At 34.2% G+C, this 18,637-nt stretch overlaps 3 protein-coding genes across 6 annotated transcripts; 2 read left to right on the top strand and 1 right to left on the bottom strand.

The window, feature by feature from the left end:
• Positions 1 to 121: 121 nt before the first annotated feature.
• LOC108452002 (uncharacterized) lies at positions 122 to 1,911 on the top strand. Of its 3 annotated transcripts, none has more exons than XR_008285460.1 (7): positions 122 to 598; positions 699 to 798; positions 871 to 966; positions 1,048 to 1,100; positions 1,239 to 1,358; positions 1,452 to 1,499; positions 1,567 to 1,704. XR_008285460.1 is itself a non-coding variant. In XM_017749731.2 (7 exons), exons 1-7 carry the CDS (start codon positions 387 to 389, stop codon positions 1,651 to 1,653), a joined length of 645 nt encoding a protein of 214 aa, XP_017605220.1. In that variant the 5' UTR covers positions 130 to 386; the 3' UTR covers positions 1,654 to 1,911. The 3 variants fall into 3 exon arrangements, 2 of the variants coding, with proteins under 2 accessions (XP_052886307.1, XP_017605220.1); XM_017749731.2 differs by having other exon boundaries at positions 130 to 598; positions 1,239 to 1,287; positions 1,567 to 1,911; XM_053030347.1 differs by lacking the exons at positions 1,239 to 1,358; positions 1,452 to 1,499 and having other exon boundaries at positions 123 to 598; positions 1,567 to 1,911.
• A 40-nt stretch (positions 1,912 to 1,951) lies between these two features.
• Positions 1,952 to 4,596, bottom strand: LOC108451960 (probable protein phosphatase 2C 49). Of its 2 annotated transcripts, XM_017749680.2 has the most exons (4): positions 3,818 to 4,596; positions 3,312 to 3,509; positions 2,986 to 3,221; positions 1,952 to 2,889 (listed from the first exon to the last, which is right to left on the bottom strand). In XM_017749680.2, the coding sequence occupies exons 1-4, from the start codon at positions 3,983 to 3,985 to the stop codon at positions 2,319 to 2,321; spliced, it is 1,173 nt and encodes a 390-aa protein (XP_017605169.1). In that variant the 5' UTR covers positions 3,986 to 4,596; the 3' UTR covers positions 1,952 to 2,318. The 2 variants fall into 2 exon arrangements, with proteins under 2 accessions (XP_017605169.1, XP_052886305.1); XM_053030345.1 differs by lacking the exon at positions 3,312 to 3,509.
• A 2,831-nt stretch (positions 4,597 to 7,427) lies between these two features.
• LOC108473814 (nitrogen regulatory protein P-II homolog) lies at positions 7,428 to 8,795 on the top strand. Its single transcript, XM_017775587.1, is given in 6 exon segments — positions 7,428 to 7,506; positions 7,509 to 7,563; positions 7,795 to 7,867; positions 7,979 to 8,048; positions 8,568 to 8,603; positions 8,725 to 8,795. Coding segments are annotated over 6 exon segments (384 nt in total).
• Positions 8,796 to 18,637: the final 9,842 nt, after the last annotated feature.

Genomic DNA, 18,637 nt, shown 5'->3' on the forward strand with positions numbered 1-18,637 from the left:
ATTTGGATCTGGCATCAACATTAAAAGATAAGTTGACCAAATTTCGTAAAATTAAAATAAAAGAAATAAATTATATTAAATTAAAATAATAATTAGAGGCGTTAAAAAAGATATCTAACCATAATTTGTTTCATCTTGATTTTCACGTTTTCCTTCATTTGTGCAAAACTAAAACGCGTGGCAAAGGCCTCAGTGACCACATCCAATCAAACTCCTACTTTGCTACTCATTCCACAAATTTTGTCATGCAGATATATTACATAAAAATTATTTAATTACGAAGAGCAGAAATTTTGGGTGGAGTTTGGTGTGGAGTCCGGTCACCTTCAATCTTTCATTTATTTCTGTTGAAAATTTGTTTTCTGCAACAAAAAGGTCTAGCAGATATGTGTTCGTCTGCAATTTCCTTCATTTCAAGCCCACACTCACTTAGCCTCACCCATGTCTTCCCAACTAAAACAAATCCAATATTCAATTGCAGAGTCCCTCCTTTGAAGCCACCTTCCTTCATCAGAATCCCATATGGTTCCTTTAAGAAGCCCTCCTTTTTCACTTCCTCCAAGCCCTTTTCTCCTCTCATGAAATGGCAGGATTGCACGTCTGTTTCATAATCTTCTTCTCTCTCTCTCTCTCTCCTTTCTTTTTCCTCATAAACAAGCAAGTATAGGTTGGACTGAATTTTTGTTGACTGAATTCAGGGTAAAAATGGAAATTGATGTTCCTGCCTCGGTGGCTTACCAATTGTACTCTGATCGAGAAGCAATTCCCAATTGGATGCCATTCGTTTCATCTGTGAAGGCAAGTATTGTATGTATATATGGTACAAGGGCAGGAAATTTGTGAGCTTGCTTCTTTGTTTTGTGTAACTAGGTATTAGAAGACAAGCCTGATTTGTCACGGTGGTTCGTGAAATATAAAGCATTTGGTCGTAATATTGAATACTCTTGGCTTGCTAAAAATATGCAAGTATGTATCAATCATCTCTTATCCTTTCAATTTGATAAGTTTTTGTTGCAAATTTTGATTCAACTAGTGTTTATGGTGCAGCCCATTCCCAATCAGAAAATTCACTGGAGATCTTTGGAAGGACTTGGTAACAGGCAAGCACAAAAGAACCCTGTGCCCAATTTGTTATCCACTCATTTCTTTTAGGACAGTTTCTGGGTTTACTTCTGCTCTGTGTTTTTTGACATCTAAAGCTTTATAAATTAGCACTAACTGGGCTTTTAACATGGTAGGGGTGCTGTTCGATTCTATCCGAAAGGTCCCTCATCCTGTTTAGTAGATGTGAGGCAGCTCTACACTATATTTTCATCACACTATGAGCATATATAACCTGTTAGATTGATGTTGCTGTTGTAAGACCAATATGATAAAACCATAGACGAGAGCTAATGAGTGTTTTTATTCGAAACTGTACTCGCTTGCTGAAAACCTTTTTTTCTTTTCAGCTAAGAATTTCATATGAAGTTCCTCAACTTTTGATTCCGGTGGCTTCCGTAAGTAATCTTTTTCATCATTTTGAGGTTAACATGAAGTAATCCGTCAATTTTCTGATATATTCAGGTACTTCAACCTTTCATGGAAAATTTACTGGAACGAGGTATGGACCGATTTGCAAAATTTGCTAAAAGTTCAAGCTCAACAAGATAATCATTTCACCTGGGTGCGTCCTTTTGCCAATAATAATCGCTGATTCACCTATATTCAATCCCAGTACCCACCGTGTGGGACAATCAAATCTCGTCTTGTATAGTTCTTTATTCATCTCTGATTTGAAGATTTTATCACATTATTATTATTATTATTATTATTATTATTATTATTATTTTTGCATAAGCTCTGTAATTCCATTAAACCAGATGCAATTTTGTGGGGTTGGAAATAAATGCATCAAATTTTCATTGATAAGATCTTCAATGTTCATATTCTGCAAAACCCTAATTGATAGTTGGAAATAAATGCATCAAATTTTCATTGATAAGATCTTCAATGTTCATATTCTGCAAAACCCTAATTGATAAATATCTCTATTGACAGTATAACTAACCAACAATATATATATAGGACCATCTGTATGTACATTCCCCTTAAAGCCCTGCAAAACTGGTAGCTGCTTTTATAGACTCTAACTGAAGCAGCCAGAAACAGTACGAATGTACCCCTACTAACAAATAGTATCATCTAAAAATTGTATTTACATTCACCGGAAGACCTCATTTACATGATGTAAAACGTTACCATGTTTTGATTCTTGTAATACTAAAAGCTTGTTGGATTTAGTTTTTTTGAGTATTAGTTTTTTTGAGTATTTAAATTCACCAATTGGCATTTCCATCCAACAAACTCCTCAAACTACATAGGGCTTCTGCTGATAAACTACAACACTTCAATCTTCTTTGCCGAGGTGATGGTTGCTCCCGGCTGTCAGGTGCGGAGAAGCATATAACAATCACCGTGAGATTGTCAAATGTGTTGCGACGTAAGGCTTCCATGACAAGGTCTTTAGCACATTGCTCAGGATCGTCATGCCGTCGCAACCCTCTGCGAACTAGGCTTACTGCATGCTCACTTGACATAACATCCCAAATCCCATCACACCCGATGATGAGGAACTCATCATCCTCTGTAAGAACCATCCGTCGGAACTCAGGCTCTGCAATGAGAGGTGATGGCAAACCCTTTGGGGATTTCATGTCCCAATCCCCCAAGGCTCGAGAAACTGACAGAACACCGTTAAGATACCCGTCATCAATAAACCCTCCCAGCTCTTCTACTCTCCTCCGTTCTGAAGGATATATAGGTCTGTGGTCTTCAGACATATCTATTGCGTCCCCTTTTCGGCAGAGAACTGCTCGGCAATCACCAGCATTGGCCACCATTAGAAGCCTAAAGCACACAGAAATCAGGCATAGATTTAGAAGCTGAAAACAATACTCACTCAAGTAAATATATAGCAATCAATGCTATAAAGCATGAAGTTACCTTCCAAATATCAGAGCAGTAAGTGTTGTTGTCCCAGAAGAGCTATTCACCGTACAATCACCTGCAAGAGCAAGGTCTGCAAGAAGAAATGATTTCCGGAGCGAGTTCTCAACCCCTTCCAAGAAAACATCATCAACCTCACATGTCTGGGGAAATTTGACATCTTCGAAAAAGAATCGAAGTGCATGTTTCCTAACATACGCAGCTGCCTCAGGACCGCCATGACCATCAAACACCTGCATACAAAATAGAACCAGAAATTAGTTAACAAGTCGTACAACATCATCGAATTAAGACAGTAGCAACATTGGCCGAAAAGTAATTACCCCATAAAACGCATTAGGCTTTGGAAATTTGAAAATGGATCCCAAATGTGATGATAAATTATCTATTCTAATATGTTCATCTTCCATGTATCTTCTCGGTCCGATGTCGGCAAAACTACTTGAACGGATGCACGGTGAAAATTGCAGAATGGTGGATTCAGCACATGGATCCGGGACATTTTCTACAGATTTCGCATCCTGAAATGGGAAAAAACTTTCATCTGGTAAAAGGTTTAAGGTTTAATCTACCAAGTAGATCTCCTCTTAAATTGAGATTACAGCAACTAATAATACATTTACTAGCACCTAAAGGATTCATTTTTCATTCCCTAGATTCCATTCACCAGAGCTTGTAAGTTTAACACCTTCTCAAAACACCCGAAAACATAAAATCTACGAATCCCAAAGCTATGCTATGAACATATTCCATCTAAAACTTTCTAACCGTACTAGAAAAAATTAGTTGGGGAAAAGAGAGAGAGAGAGAGAGAGAGAGAGAGAGTAACCTGTTGAGAGAAGGACAAATCGGACTCAGCAACACGAACTTGTCCGAACTTCGGCGATCGAATCGCAAGAGTTTCATCGATCTCTTCAATATTACTTCCTTTAACAAAAAAGGGAACGTCCGACACCGGCACGCTCTGGTGACAAACAACGTCAGCTTCAGCTACCATCTCTCTACTTTCAGACAATTACCATAAACAAAAAGCAAAAGCGCCACAACAAAATTAAAATTATTCAAACTCAGATTAAAACGATTTGGGTTTTTCTTTTTCCTCCCTTACTCGCGGTTGATTTGAATTTTTTTTTTTTTTTGGGTCAGCAAAAATATTGATCAAACTTGGTGCTGGTGGGCTTAAACTGAAATAAGTTCGGAAATGGGGATGGACATGTAATTAGCAACGGGTTTAAAAGTTGCTGTTGATTGACGCGTGTAAGCCTTACAGCCTTATGATTTTATTGAATATATCCATCGGTATAGGCTTATAGCATTTGCAAATTCTACCCAACTAAAAGCATAATAAAATCAAAATCAATCTCAGAAATACGCAACATAATAGGAAGCAGCTTTGGCTTGACGGACACGTGAAAGTTCTTGTAGTTTTTACGTCGACGCGTCACACTGTTTGTTTGTTTATTTTTCTTTGTGTTTTAAAGCAAGCACTTTGCCGAATGCCCTGCGTCGTTGGGTAAAATGACCAATTCATCCTTCACGTACCTTCCACGCTTCCACCGGTTGTCAAATTTGACTTGGAGTAAAATATAAACAACAAACTTGCTCACCTTGGGAAACTATGGACTCGTCGGTTGTATATATGACTTTTGTTGGTTTGTACTACTCGTTACTTCGCATATCATTTAAGCAACTCATTCGTTTGTAATCCTATTAATCAACGCATATACGGATCCACCGCCTTGTATTTCAATCTAGCATTGTAGTGCATCATTAGGTGAATTCAAGCAATTATACTGACACACAATATATTATCAGATAAATTGAATCAATTATACTAGCACACGTCGTACATCATCGGATAACTAAAGTAATTATACTAACACGTAAATACATTATCGAATAAATCGAAATTAATATACTGACATGTAAGTGCTATACCAAAGCATAAACCTATACAATTAATAGAGTAATCAATTTTCAATTTCATTACATGGTTTAATTCACATGCCATCATTCTCAATTCAACACCAATTCATCATTTCATTATATATATTATGACATAATTCAACTTAATTTCACACCAATTTCCTATATCAGTTAAGTCAAACAACTTTCTATTCTATTAAATTTAATCTCTATCTCTATATTCAATTCAACCATAGCATTTCAACTTAATAACCATTAACAACTCACTTCAACATTATATAATGCATAATGTCATGAATATGCAGTAATTAGATTGATCTCGGATCATAGAGATACAAATTGAAACTCTAAGCTATTCATCTTCAACTTTCGATTTTCCTTTCCCTCTCAACAGTTTCGTGTTAACTTTAGCTAAATAAAATCATAAAACACATAATATTATCAAATTTCATTCAAATTAGAACTAATCACAAAATCAAGCATATTTTACAATTTAGTCAATTTAGTCCCTAAGCCCGAGGCAAACATAAATTCCAATTTAAAGCTTCGGATTGAAATTCGGTTTAACAATTACTCACTAGGGACCTCATATTTCTTATTCCAATTAAAATTTCATGTCAAATTTACATTTTATTCAATTTGGTCCCTAATGTACAAAACTAACAATTGAGCTTTACAATTTAGTCCTTTTCTTAAACTAAGCTTAATTTCTATCAATTTAACACCTAATTCTTCAAGAAACCAACAACGAATATTTTTTTAAAAATTTAACAGTTTTTAAAATTTAACACCTAAATCAAGCTCCCATAGCCTTAAATCTATAAAAATTACAAGAAAAGAATTTAATTGCACATACCAATTTAATGGTTGAATGGTTGAACCTTAAAAGCTTTCTTCTTTCTTTTACAATTTGGTTTTCACGGTTTTGAAGAAGATGATAGTATCTTCTCTTTCCTTCTGTTAAATTTACTATTTATACATCATTAACTTATTAATTAAACTTAATTAACTAAATTTTAACTAAACAAATATTAAAGTATTTAATATTAATTGGCATATAATGATACTGTACATTAAAATGTCTTTAGTGATGGTTTATTAACCATTTTGGTACTTTGAATAATTGTAATTTAACTCTCCAAGCAATTTTCTAATTAAAAATCTATAGCGATTAGACATTACAATTTAGTCATTGGGCCTTAATTAAACACAATTTCAGTTAACTTAACTAACCAAATTTCAATTCATCCAAATATTAACTCCGTCAATATCCTTATTTAATATTTACGGACTTGATTTATAGAAATGAGGTCTCGTAATCATAATTTCTAACACCATTGACTTTCGGGTCATTATATCGATACCATATGGGGATGCCCATTTCATCTACGATTTGGAAGTCTAGTGTGCTCATAAAAGAAAATCCAAGGTTCTGGCCTTAATTCGTGAAGATATTAGGCAATTGTATCTCTCGAATCAAAAGGCCAAGGCTATGTTCTGGGTTTCTAATGCCTAAAGTGTCTCAACCCTTCCACTATGTCACCTTGCACATATCTCATAGTGTTTTGATTGTGAAGACAAATGCAAAATACCCCCAAGGATGAGATATCTCAAGGGAAGACTAAGATCACAAGAATATTAATAAAAGAATAACGTTCATGCCCATTGTGAATATCCTCAAGCCTTGAGTGATAAGTACAATGGAAGGTTGTAGGTCTCTTTCATTCGATAGGAAACCCAAAAGATCCCCCCAAACATCAATTCCACCAATATATATTTTTTTAGGTTTAGGGCCAACTTGCCTACCCCTCCAAAAATAAGTTGTTTTGTTCCCTCTTTCTAGGCTACGTAGAAATGTCCAAAACAATTGTCATCATTTTTTCCTTAAAAGTAGTACATATATTGGAACAACAACACATCGGGACATATATTTTTTTGTTCACGCAATATAATAAATCCTGTAATTAGCCATTGGGAACTACCAATCAACTACATGGGTGCCACATTATAAATGTTTAGGAGATCCCGAATGAATGTGTGTAGGGAAAAGTGAAAGTCTACTTCTAATGCGTACAAATGCAAATAAAACTAAGGCTTGCCCCTACCATAATTTAGCCCAAATACAACACTTAAATGGCGTGTCCCACTTAGAGCATTAAAATCATATTTAGGTTTGTTCTCTTCGAGCTTAGACTCGTCGTGATTGGCTTATTTCCTGTGGTGAAGGACTTGCCCCTTGATGGTTGATTCTTCGTAGCCCTCTTTCTTCTTGTAGATCTAGATCTTTGAGTTCTAGCCATAGTTAATCCTTGTGACAATAATAGTAGAGAAGAAAATTATTTATAGAAATTCTAGCAGTGAATACAAGAAAGCCCTTAACTCTAACAACTGAAGAAAAGCTTGCAACAATTGAAGGAAAAACACAGGAAAATCCTGGAAAATCAAAGAAATAAAAAATGGATTAAAAAATGATTAATACCTCGATATATAGATATTCTCAAAGGACCCCACAAATGCACCCCACAAAGGTTGATCTAATTTGTAGTTTATTTTCTGTGAACAAAAAGGCTTTTCTGAAAATGGGCATTTGTGGTGTACAGTCTTTGATGTTCGAGGCTTCGGTGCTTGAGGAGGTTCAACAGATAAACATAATGATAAGCTCTTATTATATACAAGAGGCTGAAAGTTATACCTTTTCCTTCTTTGTTTTGATTTTCCCTTTATCAAATTTATCAACTATATGTGTTGATAATGATATTGGAGGAATTCAACAGATTTTTAGTTAATGTACCTTAGTTAAACTTTTCTATTCTTTCTTGGAAAGGCTTAAGTTAGCCAATATTCCTTTTGTTGATTAAATTTTCTTTGTGTTTATTGTTTTATAGGCTCTGAATTTTCTAAAGACAAGCTTGTAGCTAAAGTCAAGATAGAGATTGTGGTGAGCAAGGACTAGGTATGTACATACATAAGCTAAAGAGTCCTTTCTCCTATATATGAATGATTTTGTTGTATGTTTATATTTATTTCAAACCATGTGCATTTCTAAATAACCATCCTACCAAAGGTGGAAGCTGTAATAGACAAGATAGTTGAGGAAGCAATGATCGACAAGATTGGTGATGGCAAGATTTTCTGTAAGAGATCAAACTCTTTACTCTCCATATTTAATAGTAAAGTCCTTTAATTATCTTTTAACTGAAATATATCGCTCTAAACTATCAGGTTAAGTAAAAAGCCTGTTTATAGAAAAACTTTAGTCTAGTTTTGTTCTTTTATGAACGGAAAATGGTTTCGTCACTGAACATGTGATGCAATGTTTGGTGTGATGGGAATAAGGATTGAATTCTATATGTATGTGTTGGCATTTGGAAAAATTGGAATATTTATTAAAATCTGCATGTCTAAGTCTAAATGTCATAACAATTGGCAGTTGCATCATGATTACTACCATTTGTTAAATAGTTTATACTTGACCTTACTGACTACAACATTTCAAAATTGTCTTGGGGTCTCTTATTCTTATGTCCAACCATCAATAAATGAATGAATGAAATTGTTAGCAAAAGAATTTAATTGATTTGATTTTCATGCGTGTAAAAAAATTAACCTGTTGCTATTGATTAATACTAATATTTTAATTGTCGGTTCTAAAGTGATACCTATCACGGATGTTATAAGAGTCCACACAGGTAAATTATAAATACTATTTGAGATAATAGTAGCTCAATCATTTCTTTACTTTAACAACTACCATACCAAGGATGGGTGCCTGTTTATGCAAGCCTTAATAATTGTAGACACAATTTTCAGGCAAGCATGGAAAGAAAGTTGAGAGGATGACCAGAGGACGTCTTGATATGTCAGCTACTACATTGACCTAAGTTGTGATATCAATGATATTGATTTCGAGGATTAGTAGAGCATACTTAATCATACTGCTTGCTGCTGCATGTTGTAGACATAGAAGCTTATGATACTACCATTGTTTTCTATAAATATTTTTTCTAATACTGAAAAAGATAATTAAGAGAAAGGACTACTATTTATGAGGTTTTAACACCTTCTAAGAATCACATAATAAAAAGAATTGAATAATTAGGATGATTATGTTGGGTTTTCTTTTCTTTTAACAGCTTCAGTTGAACATAGGGGGAATCTATATAGAAGAAACAAGAAAAGGTGAATATATAGGTGTTTAAAATGTTTTAATAAGGAGAAAGATTTTTTTTAGGGAGGTTAATTATGCTTTTTGATACGTGATACTCGTGACGGGTTTTAAAAATTTATAATTAATCGTTCTTGAAACTAACTATTATCACGATGAAGGCAAGTGTACCTATCGAAAGTAGTATAGCTTTAGCAAGACCGGATTGTCGAACCCAAAGAACCAACAGTACTAGTAATTACTTTCTTTTTATTATCTAGCCTAAAAATTAAAGGATTTGTTTATCTAAACTAATTAACTAAACTAAGAGTGCACAGAGAGAAATTGGGGAAAAGCTTTTGGGAAAATTCGATTGATTAAGACAATAACCAAGGAAAAATCCACCTAGATTTCACTTGTTATTTAACTCTGAATCAGACGATTTATTCATTTGACTTGATCTGTAGAAATCCCTAAGTTATATTATTATCCCTCTCGAGACTAATAATGTCTAACCCTAGGTTGATTAATTGAAATCACTTTCTAATTAACGCCCTAGTGTTGCATTAACTCAATCTATGGATCCCCTTATTAAGTTTCACCCTAATCCGACAAAATCTTATCACCCTATCTCTAGGCATGCAATCAACTCCAGGGGTGTTCATTCGATTAACCGACCCGAAATATTATTAACCGAATTAACCGACCTTTCAAAAATTTTAACCTTTAACCGAACCAAAAATTTTTTAAAAAACATTAACCGAACCGAAATTTTTCGGTTAATTAGGTCGGTTAACCGAAAATTATATTTTTTTATTTTTGGTTAAAAATTAACCGAATTACCCAGATTAACCGAATTAACCGAATTAACCGAATTGACCGAATTGACCGAATTAACCGAATTGACCGAATTGAATCACTACACTACATAATTAAAAATATTACATAAGTCTTTGAATTACTACATAATTAAAAACATTACATAAGTCTTTGAATCACTAAACAATTAAAAACATTACATAAGTCTTGAAATTAACACATAATTGAAATGTAAGTCTTTAATATTTTCCATTTGTATCCATTTCTTCTCTCCAAAAGATCTCCATTTGCATTAAACCTACACAAAAAAAAAAAACATGTGCAACAATTTAGCATATAATAGAAATATATGCATTTTAAAAAATCAAATAATATAAACAAACAAATAGGTTATAAGTTAATAAGAATAAGATAGTAAGTATACCCTTCAACTCACGAAAGCTCATGAATTTAGGGTAGGTTCTAATGCATTCCAAGAAAAGTCTAAATATTGAATCAAATAAATAAGTAGGAGTGATAGGAGTGATATGGTAAAAAAATTGAAACTATTAAAATAAAACAATAAATATACCATTTTCAATCTTATCAAGCTCTTGGATTTGTTCTTTAATCTCTTTGATGTCTTCTTGTGATGATGATTTTCGAATCCAATCTTGAGTACACACAAGAGCTTGTACAATTTTAGGAGTTAAAGAACTCCTATATTGATCAAGCACACGTCCCCCGGTGCTAAATGCAGACTCTGAAGCAACCGTAGAAACCGGTATAGCTAACACATCTCTGGCCATTTTCGAAAGAGTGGGAAATCTAGGGCTATTCACTTTCCACCACAATAAAATATCAAAATCTTCAACAAATTCCTCATTAGCCTCAACTATATATTTATCCAACTCAGATGTTTTATCCTCACCACAAATTTCCCATTTACGCTTTTTATACAAAGCTTACATTCGCCTTTTCATTTTTTGTTGTGGTTCGCCGAGAGAAACATGTGTTGGCACACTCGATTGGCTACAAGTACTATGAAGTGAAGGCTTATACTCATCAAACAATTCATACAAAGATTCCTTCAACTTTTGCATCATTTCAGAAGCTTTTTCAGAACTAGACATTTCACTAAGTGCAAATTCAAGATACTTTAGTTTTTGTCTAGGATCTAAAACACAAGCAACAAACATAAGCAAATTCATCTTATCAATATCACCCCAATACTTATCATACTTCTCTTTCATCTTGATGGCCATAACATTGAAATCAACATTACTATTTAACTGAGCATCTTGTAAAAGAATATCGATTTCAGAAAGCTCATCAAAAAAATTATTGGATATGACATATGAAGTGCCAGATATATGCAAAGTGACTTCATAAAAGTGTTCCAAGAAATCCCTCAAGTCTCTAACATTAGCCCAATCATCCATACTAGGCCAACCCTCTCCCCTTTCAAGTTCAGCCCTAAAGTTTGTATCTTGCTCTTCAAATCTCTCAGAAGCTCTCTCAAAGTTCTGAGCAGTGTCTAACATTAAGCAGGTTGAGTTCCACCTAGTACAAACATCAAGACACAACATCTTCTTGCACTCTACCTTTTCCACCACACTCCTTAAACTTTTGTAATCTAGCTGGAGATTGTCTCACATATCTAACAGCCCCCCTAACATGTTCAACAGATTTATTCATTTCTTTTAAGCCTTCAACAACAATCAAATTCACAATGTGTGCCATGCATCTCATATGAAGATATTTACCATTTTGAACTAAACCCCCTCGAGGGTTAAATTTCTTTCTCAAATAACCAATAGCAATATCATTTGAACTTGCATTATCAACAGTAATAGTAAACAACTTATCAATCCCCCAATTCAACAAGCATTTCTCAATCACCATCCCAATGGACTCACCCTTATGACTAGAAATTGGACAAAAGTTTAAAATCTTTTTATTCAATTTCCAATCGTTATCAATAAAGTGAGCAGTGATACACAAATAATTAACTCTTTGCAAAGAAGTCCACGTGTCAGTAGTTAAGCAAACTCTAGAACAAGAACTTTTCAAAAGTTGTTTTATCTTGACCCTTTCATCTAAATACAGTTGATAAACATCCTTAGTCATAGTAGTTCGTGAAGGAATATGAAACCTAGGACATGCCACAAACATAAATTTCTTAAAGCCTTCACTTTCAACAAACTTGAAAGATAATTCATCAATCACAATCATTTGTGCTAATCCTTTCCTACATGCTTCTTGATCAAATCTCCAAGTTGAAAGATGCCCTTCCCCCCCTTCAACTCCCTTTCTAGGTAAAACTAGTTGTCCTTGACTAGTGTCAACAACATTGCTAGGATTTTTCTTACATGCACCGATATGATATTTCAATGACCCTGTACCATTTCTTTTCACATCACAACAAAATTCCTTTTGACAATAATTACATTTAGCCTTACTTGCACCCTCACTATTAATAATCTTAGTGAAGTGAGACCAAACTTTTGACCTTTGAGGAGTGGCTTTTCTTTTCCCAAGAGTCACATTTGCTTGGCTTGAAGCTCCAACTCCGAATTTTCGAATCTATCAAGTAGGAGGTGTAACACTACCTCAATAGATGTTGGTTCGGTGGACATTCTCGCAAGAAAAAAATTATATAATAAATTAAAATATATTAATAATATTAAACATATTTTTATACTGCTTTCCTTTATTATGAAATCAAATCTTTCATTTGACCAAAAGAAAAGTACAAAGATTAACCTAAAGTACTCATACGGTCTTATACTATAAATATTAACTTATTCAATTTTAAGTAAAAAGAACAAAAGTACAAACTCTCTCTGAATTCTTTTACCTATTACTTTATACATATATATATGTATAACCATTATTTTTTCTTTTAAATATATAACTTATCAAAAGTCATTGTTTGTTTTTTATACTAGTAGGTATTTTAATCTTTTTATTTTAATAAAATCAATAAAAATATGCATATGATGGAACTTGAACTTAAGTAAATTGGATTAATAAACTTTTAAATTTATCATCCAATCAAAACTTAATTTTAATATACTTTATACATTATTATTTTAATATACACAATTCACTATATTCATCAGTTGTATGTCTAATACTATTTATTAAACCCTAATTGAGTTAGTGTCACCCTTAATCGACTTACAAATTAGTAAGGAAATTATAAAAATGTACTTCGTAATTAAAATAAAATGTACAAATTAAATATTTTATTTGATTTAATAAAAATAATCTAAAATATTATATATATATTTTTAAATATTTAAAAATTTGATTTGATGCAATTATATATGATGCTTAATTTGATTTTTTAAATTAAAATACTAAATTTGAGAAAATCAAAAACATGAGCCGACTGTGAGTTAATATGTTATAGCCCAACTAGCTTGTTTTTTGTGCAGATATAATTGAGCTATGTCCTTAAAAGTTAAAAGGTGGGGGTTTAGTCAAGGAAAATGGGCAAAGCCGCATAGGAGCAAAGGCAGAGGCAAGGCAAGGCATGCTTTTTATGTCTATATCATACTTTTGTTTTCTAGTTACTGTTCCAGTTCTTGTTATGTCTTGCTTTTACATTGTACTTTTGTTTTTGTTGGGTGTTTCTTTTACAATTTTAATTGCTCTTTCATGTCTGGTTTCTTCTTTAAAGAAAGGATTTTTGGTGTTCTTTCTCTTGTAGATTTTTTCATAAGAGAAACTTTGAGTTGAAAAATGGGTATTTTGGTTTTGCTTGTATCTGCCTAGTTTTGGGGTTTTCTTTTAATTCACTTCTCTAAGATCTATGACTATAATGGTGGGTATCTCCATTTTTTGTCTTTCACTTTGCCGATTAGCTTGAAATGCAACTGAAAAATAAAGTTTCTATTTTTATTCTTAATAAAGTTCAAACTTTTACCAAATGAAGGTTATTTCTAATGTTAAGATCAATTTAATTTGCGGATTGTTGAAGATGATTGCCCTTTTTATTTTTTAGCTCAAATTTATGTTTATGTAACTTGCATTGCATTTTCTTGTAGGACTGTAAATGAATCAATGGGATTATACTGAATAAACTATATATTGAAATCTGTTTTTAAATTTTAAATACATATATGATTAAATATCATTATAAAAATATTAAATAAGATCATAAAATACCTCAAAAATCAAGAAAACAAAGAGTTTTCTTACCTACAGGTAACAGAGCTGCTTGCCTGCTTCCGTGCTTCGACGACAACACCAGCGGGTAGCCGTAGCCTTAGCCTCCAACTATGATACTTTTGAAGGTTTTGGGAGATTTTGAAGGTTTTGAAGGTTTTGAGAGATTTGAAAATTTTAATTAGGGGTTTGAAACTTGAAAAGTTAGGGTTTTTTTGTTTTTCTGTCGCGCGTGTGTGTGTGTGTGTGATTAGTGAGTGAGCAGGGAAGTTTTAGTTTTACTATAGTTTTACTTTTAGATTTTTATTTTTATTTATTAAATTATTGGTATTGGGTTGGATAATTAGGTTGGGTAAATGGGTTGGGTTGGGTTGGCCACTTAAGTTTAAATATATTAGATTGGGTTTTATGTTGGATTGGGTTTGGGTTTTATTTAATTTTTTTGGTTAACCGAAAAAATTCGGTTAACCGACATGTTTCGAACCGAATTAACCGTTAACCGAAAATTCAAAAAATTATTAACCGACCCCCGACCGAAAAAATTCAGTTAACCAACCAATTAACCGAATTGGGTCAGTTAACCGAATTTTTTCGGTTTTAACCAAATTGTGCACACCCCTAATCAACTCCACTTAATTACGACAAATTTATTCTTAGACAGGGTCTTTTCCTCCTCTGAATAAGAGCATTAACTTGAGTCAATATCCTGGAATATTAAAACAAGAATTAAGAACACATAATTAAGAACAAGTCAAATATTTATCATACAATTCAGATAATAATAACAAAATCTGTCTTAGGTTTCATTCCCCTTAGGTATTTAGGGGGTTTAGTTCATAATTATAAAAGAAAACATCTCAGAAGAATAATGAATACAAAACATAAAGAAAACTCAAAACCCCTGAATAGAAATTGAAGGGAGATCTTCAGTCTTGATGATGAATTCGGCTTCTGAGATGGATCAATCGGCTTCCCTTGAGTAATTCCTTGCCTTCTAATCCGCGTGTCTGTTCTAAGTGCCTCATCAGGTGTTTAAATAGGCTTTAGAATGCCTAAGAGCCCTCAAAAGTGGCCTTTTCTGAATAGGACTATACTTAAGCTCAGCAGGGACACGCCCGTGTGCGATTACTCCAGCCCGTGGTCAAGGCTGTTGAATAGGCACGGGCGTGTAGTCTACCCATGTAAGTCGTGCTTCGATCCTGCCAAATGAACACGACCGTGTGACACGCCCGTGTAAGGAAGTCCAGGCCGTGTTGATTTCTTATGTGGGTCCATTTTCTCCATTTTTGGCCTGTTTCTCGCTCTTTTTACTCTCATATGCTCACCTAAGTATAAAACATGAAATTAAAGAATTAGGAGCATCGAATTCACCAAATCTAAGGAGCAATCATCCATAAATGTGCTAAGTATGGGATAAAAATATGTATAAATTACGGTTTATCAAATACCCTCACACTTAAGCGTTTACTTGTCCTCAAGCAAAATTCTCAACTCACAATCAAAATAAATTCTTCTCAATTTATAATCCCTATCAATAATATCTCAAAATAATCCATAAGTAATCATACATTGAAAATTTAACTAAAAGTACATCAAAGTTTCAAACATTCCAAGTTGAGCATTTTATCATGAAAACATAGGTGTCCCCCCTCATCTAAGTAATCACCTTTGAACAAAATATCACAGAGTTTAACATCCTCACTAAAGGTTCACTCAAATCACTCAAGGTGTTAAAGGATATCAAATAAAGCACTCATTAGTTACATGAAAAGTTATTACCATAGGCTTGCATAAAAATCAAATCTCTACCACTATATATTGAGATGATACATCAATCAAAAAGGTCTTTAGAGGGGTTGTAACGTGGCTTTGGTTAGGGGGTGTGGTCACAAGCTGAAAGAAAATGTTAGAATTGAGATTGAATTGAAGAAATCACCTGATTAAAAAAATAACTAATTATCAGTTGAATATAAGTGAACCTTATTATAGCCCGGATGACCAATTACAATCGGGAATAAGAATTTTCTATCGAGTGTTCTAGACGTTTGATCCATGCATACAGGCATTTTCCTATTTCAAGTCGCTTGTGTAGGTAGATAGAACCTGCCTATACAGGAAATATACGTAGATCTAGCTATACAGGAAATATACGTAGATCCTTCTTATTGCAGTTGCTCAAGATGGGAACAAAAACATACTCCTGATAGCGTTTGTCATTGTGCACAAGGAGAACATGGAATCATGAGAATTCTTCCTCACAAACCTATGGATGTGTGTTGTTAGGGATGATAATATTTACATCATACTCGATAGAGGGAAGGGAATAATTGTCACCATTAGGCGCTTTGGTATTCCATGTAGATTCGTTTACTGCATCCAGCATAGCGCGGCTAACTTCCACCGGGAGTATAAAAATGCAAAGTGGCGGAGACTAGTTGTGAAAATGGGTAAAATTTAGTTCTAATATATGTTTTGTTGTTATCAATACTAGAATAAATTAATTCAAGACTGTAGCTTGTTTTTTCTTAATACACATACAACGTACGAGCTAGAGCCTCACCTTTTCCAACAAAGGATGACTAGACTTGAGAGTGACATGGAAGGTGAAACGAACACTCCTTTTTGATAGTGGATGGGTACCATGGAGCCATGAAAATGGGCTCAAAGTTTTTTTTATGACAGATTTCAATATGGTCATATGACCACCAACCTAGCAGAGGCAGTTAACTCCGTGTTAAGAAAATCACAAAATCTTCCGATTTCATTTGTATTCTTGGCTACGTTCTACAGGCTAGCTACCTTAATGCCAAGAATGGGGCTAAAACAAGTCAACCAGATGGAAGCGAGACACGTGTTTTTCGAATATGTTAGGAATGCAATAGATACGAATCATCGAAGGGTGAGGTCAATGAATGTAGAAATATATTCACAATAGCTTGAAATGTTTCGAGTTACGGAGTCTATTGTTCATTGACTCGATATCCCACTTAGGTCCTATGGAGTTGATCTTCAAAACTGACGGTGCGGTTGAGGGAAGTTCCAGACACTTCGTTATCCTTGTGCGCATACCATTACAGATTGTGCTCACTCCTCGATCAATGCTGAATAGTTTATTGCTTAAGTGTACACTTTCAAGTGCACATTGTGTGTCTGGAAAAATGAATTCCCTGTCCTGCGTGATCTGCTTACATTAGATGTGTCTCCGATGACTTTCGAGTTTGTCCTGGACTAAAGGTTATGTAGGAATCTGAAAGGTCATCCGCAAGTAACTAGAATCCATAATGAAATGGATATTAGGGAGAAAACCAACGGGAAGCTTTGTGGCTTGTGCAGATTAGCTAGGCATAATCGGAGTAAATGCCCGCAACGAACCTACCATATTGGACAATTGTCGTGATCGGGTGAGAATTGTGCTAATGTACTCCATGTGGAATTTGGATATGTATTTTACAGAGTTTGTTCTAATGCATCTAATTTAAATTACAAAATTTGTTCCAAGTTTAGTGCAATGCATCTCATTTAAATTACAGTTGAATAGTTTATCGCTTAAGTGTACACTCTCAAGCGCACATTGAGTGTCTGGGAAAATGAGTTCCCCGTCCTGCGTGATTTATCTACATGGGAGGTGTCTCCGATGACTTTCGAACTTGTCTTGGAAAAAGGGTTACTGAGGAATCCGAAAGGTCATTCGCAAGTGGCCAAAATCCATAATGAAATAGACATTAGGGAGAAAACCGACGAAAAGCTTTGTAGCGTGTGCAGATTAGCTGGGCATAATCAGAGTAAATGCCCGCAACGAACCTACCATATTGGACAATTGTCGTGATCGGGTGGGAATTGTGCTAATTTACTCCATGTTAAATATGGATATGTATTTTATAGAGTTTGTTTCAATGTATCTAATTTAAATTACAAAGTTTGTTCCAAGTTTGGTGCAATGCATCTCATTTAAATTATAAAGTTTGTTCCAAATTTTTTCCAATACATCTAATTTTTGCATGGATGTTTTGCATGTTTTTAAGACGATAATTTATATCTTAGACACCATCTCATTTAAATTTAGTAGCAAAATATCCAAAGTTTGTTCCATGAGAATTGAGTTAAAATGCTTAAATATTAATATAATTAAATAAATACAAACTTGAACATTGAAATTACAGAAACCCCTAAAATTGATGATTTGATGGTGTGGTCCTAGGGGTAAATCATTGTGGTGCTTGACGTTGACGTTATGGATACTTTCGGCGATCAACGTTGTCCTCAGCCGAGTTTGGAGGTGTGCTAAACATAGTAAAAAAATCATATGCCCCAAATGTTTATCGAGGAGGAGTGGTGTACTACGGTGGTAATGGGCTGAAGATATCAAATTTCATTAATGATCTCGTATCTAAATCATCAAAACTGGATCCAGGAAACTCTGATTGATATCCGTGGCCTAAAAAACCCTGGAAATTATTATCGATGCCCAAGTCTAGATGATAAGAACTACCCCTAGACTCGGGCGTTGGCTCAAGTTTGGGCAAGGGCTTTGACACCAGTTCAGGCAAGGGCTACGTCTCGTGTTTTGGTGCAAGAGGCAGATGTGTGAGTGGATGGGAGTGTTGC

This window comes from Gossypium arboreum, chromosome 7 (assembly GCF_025698485.1).
Source record: "Gossypium arboreum isolate Shixiya-1 chromosome 7, ASM2569848v2, whole genome shotgun sequence".
Lineage (NCBI taxonomy): Eukaryota > Viridiplantae > Streptophyta > Magnoliopsida > Malvales > Malvaceae > Gossypium > Gossypium arboreum.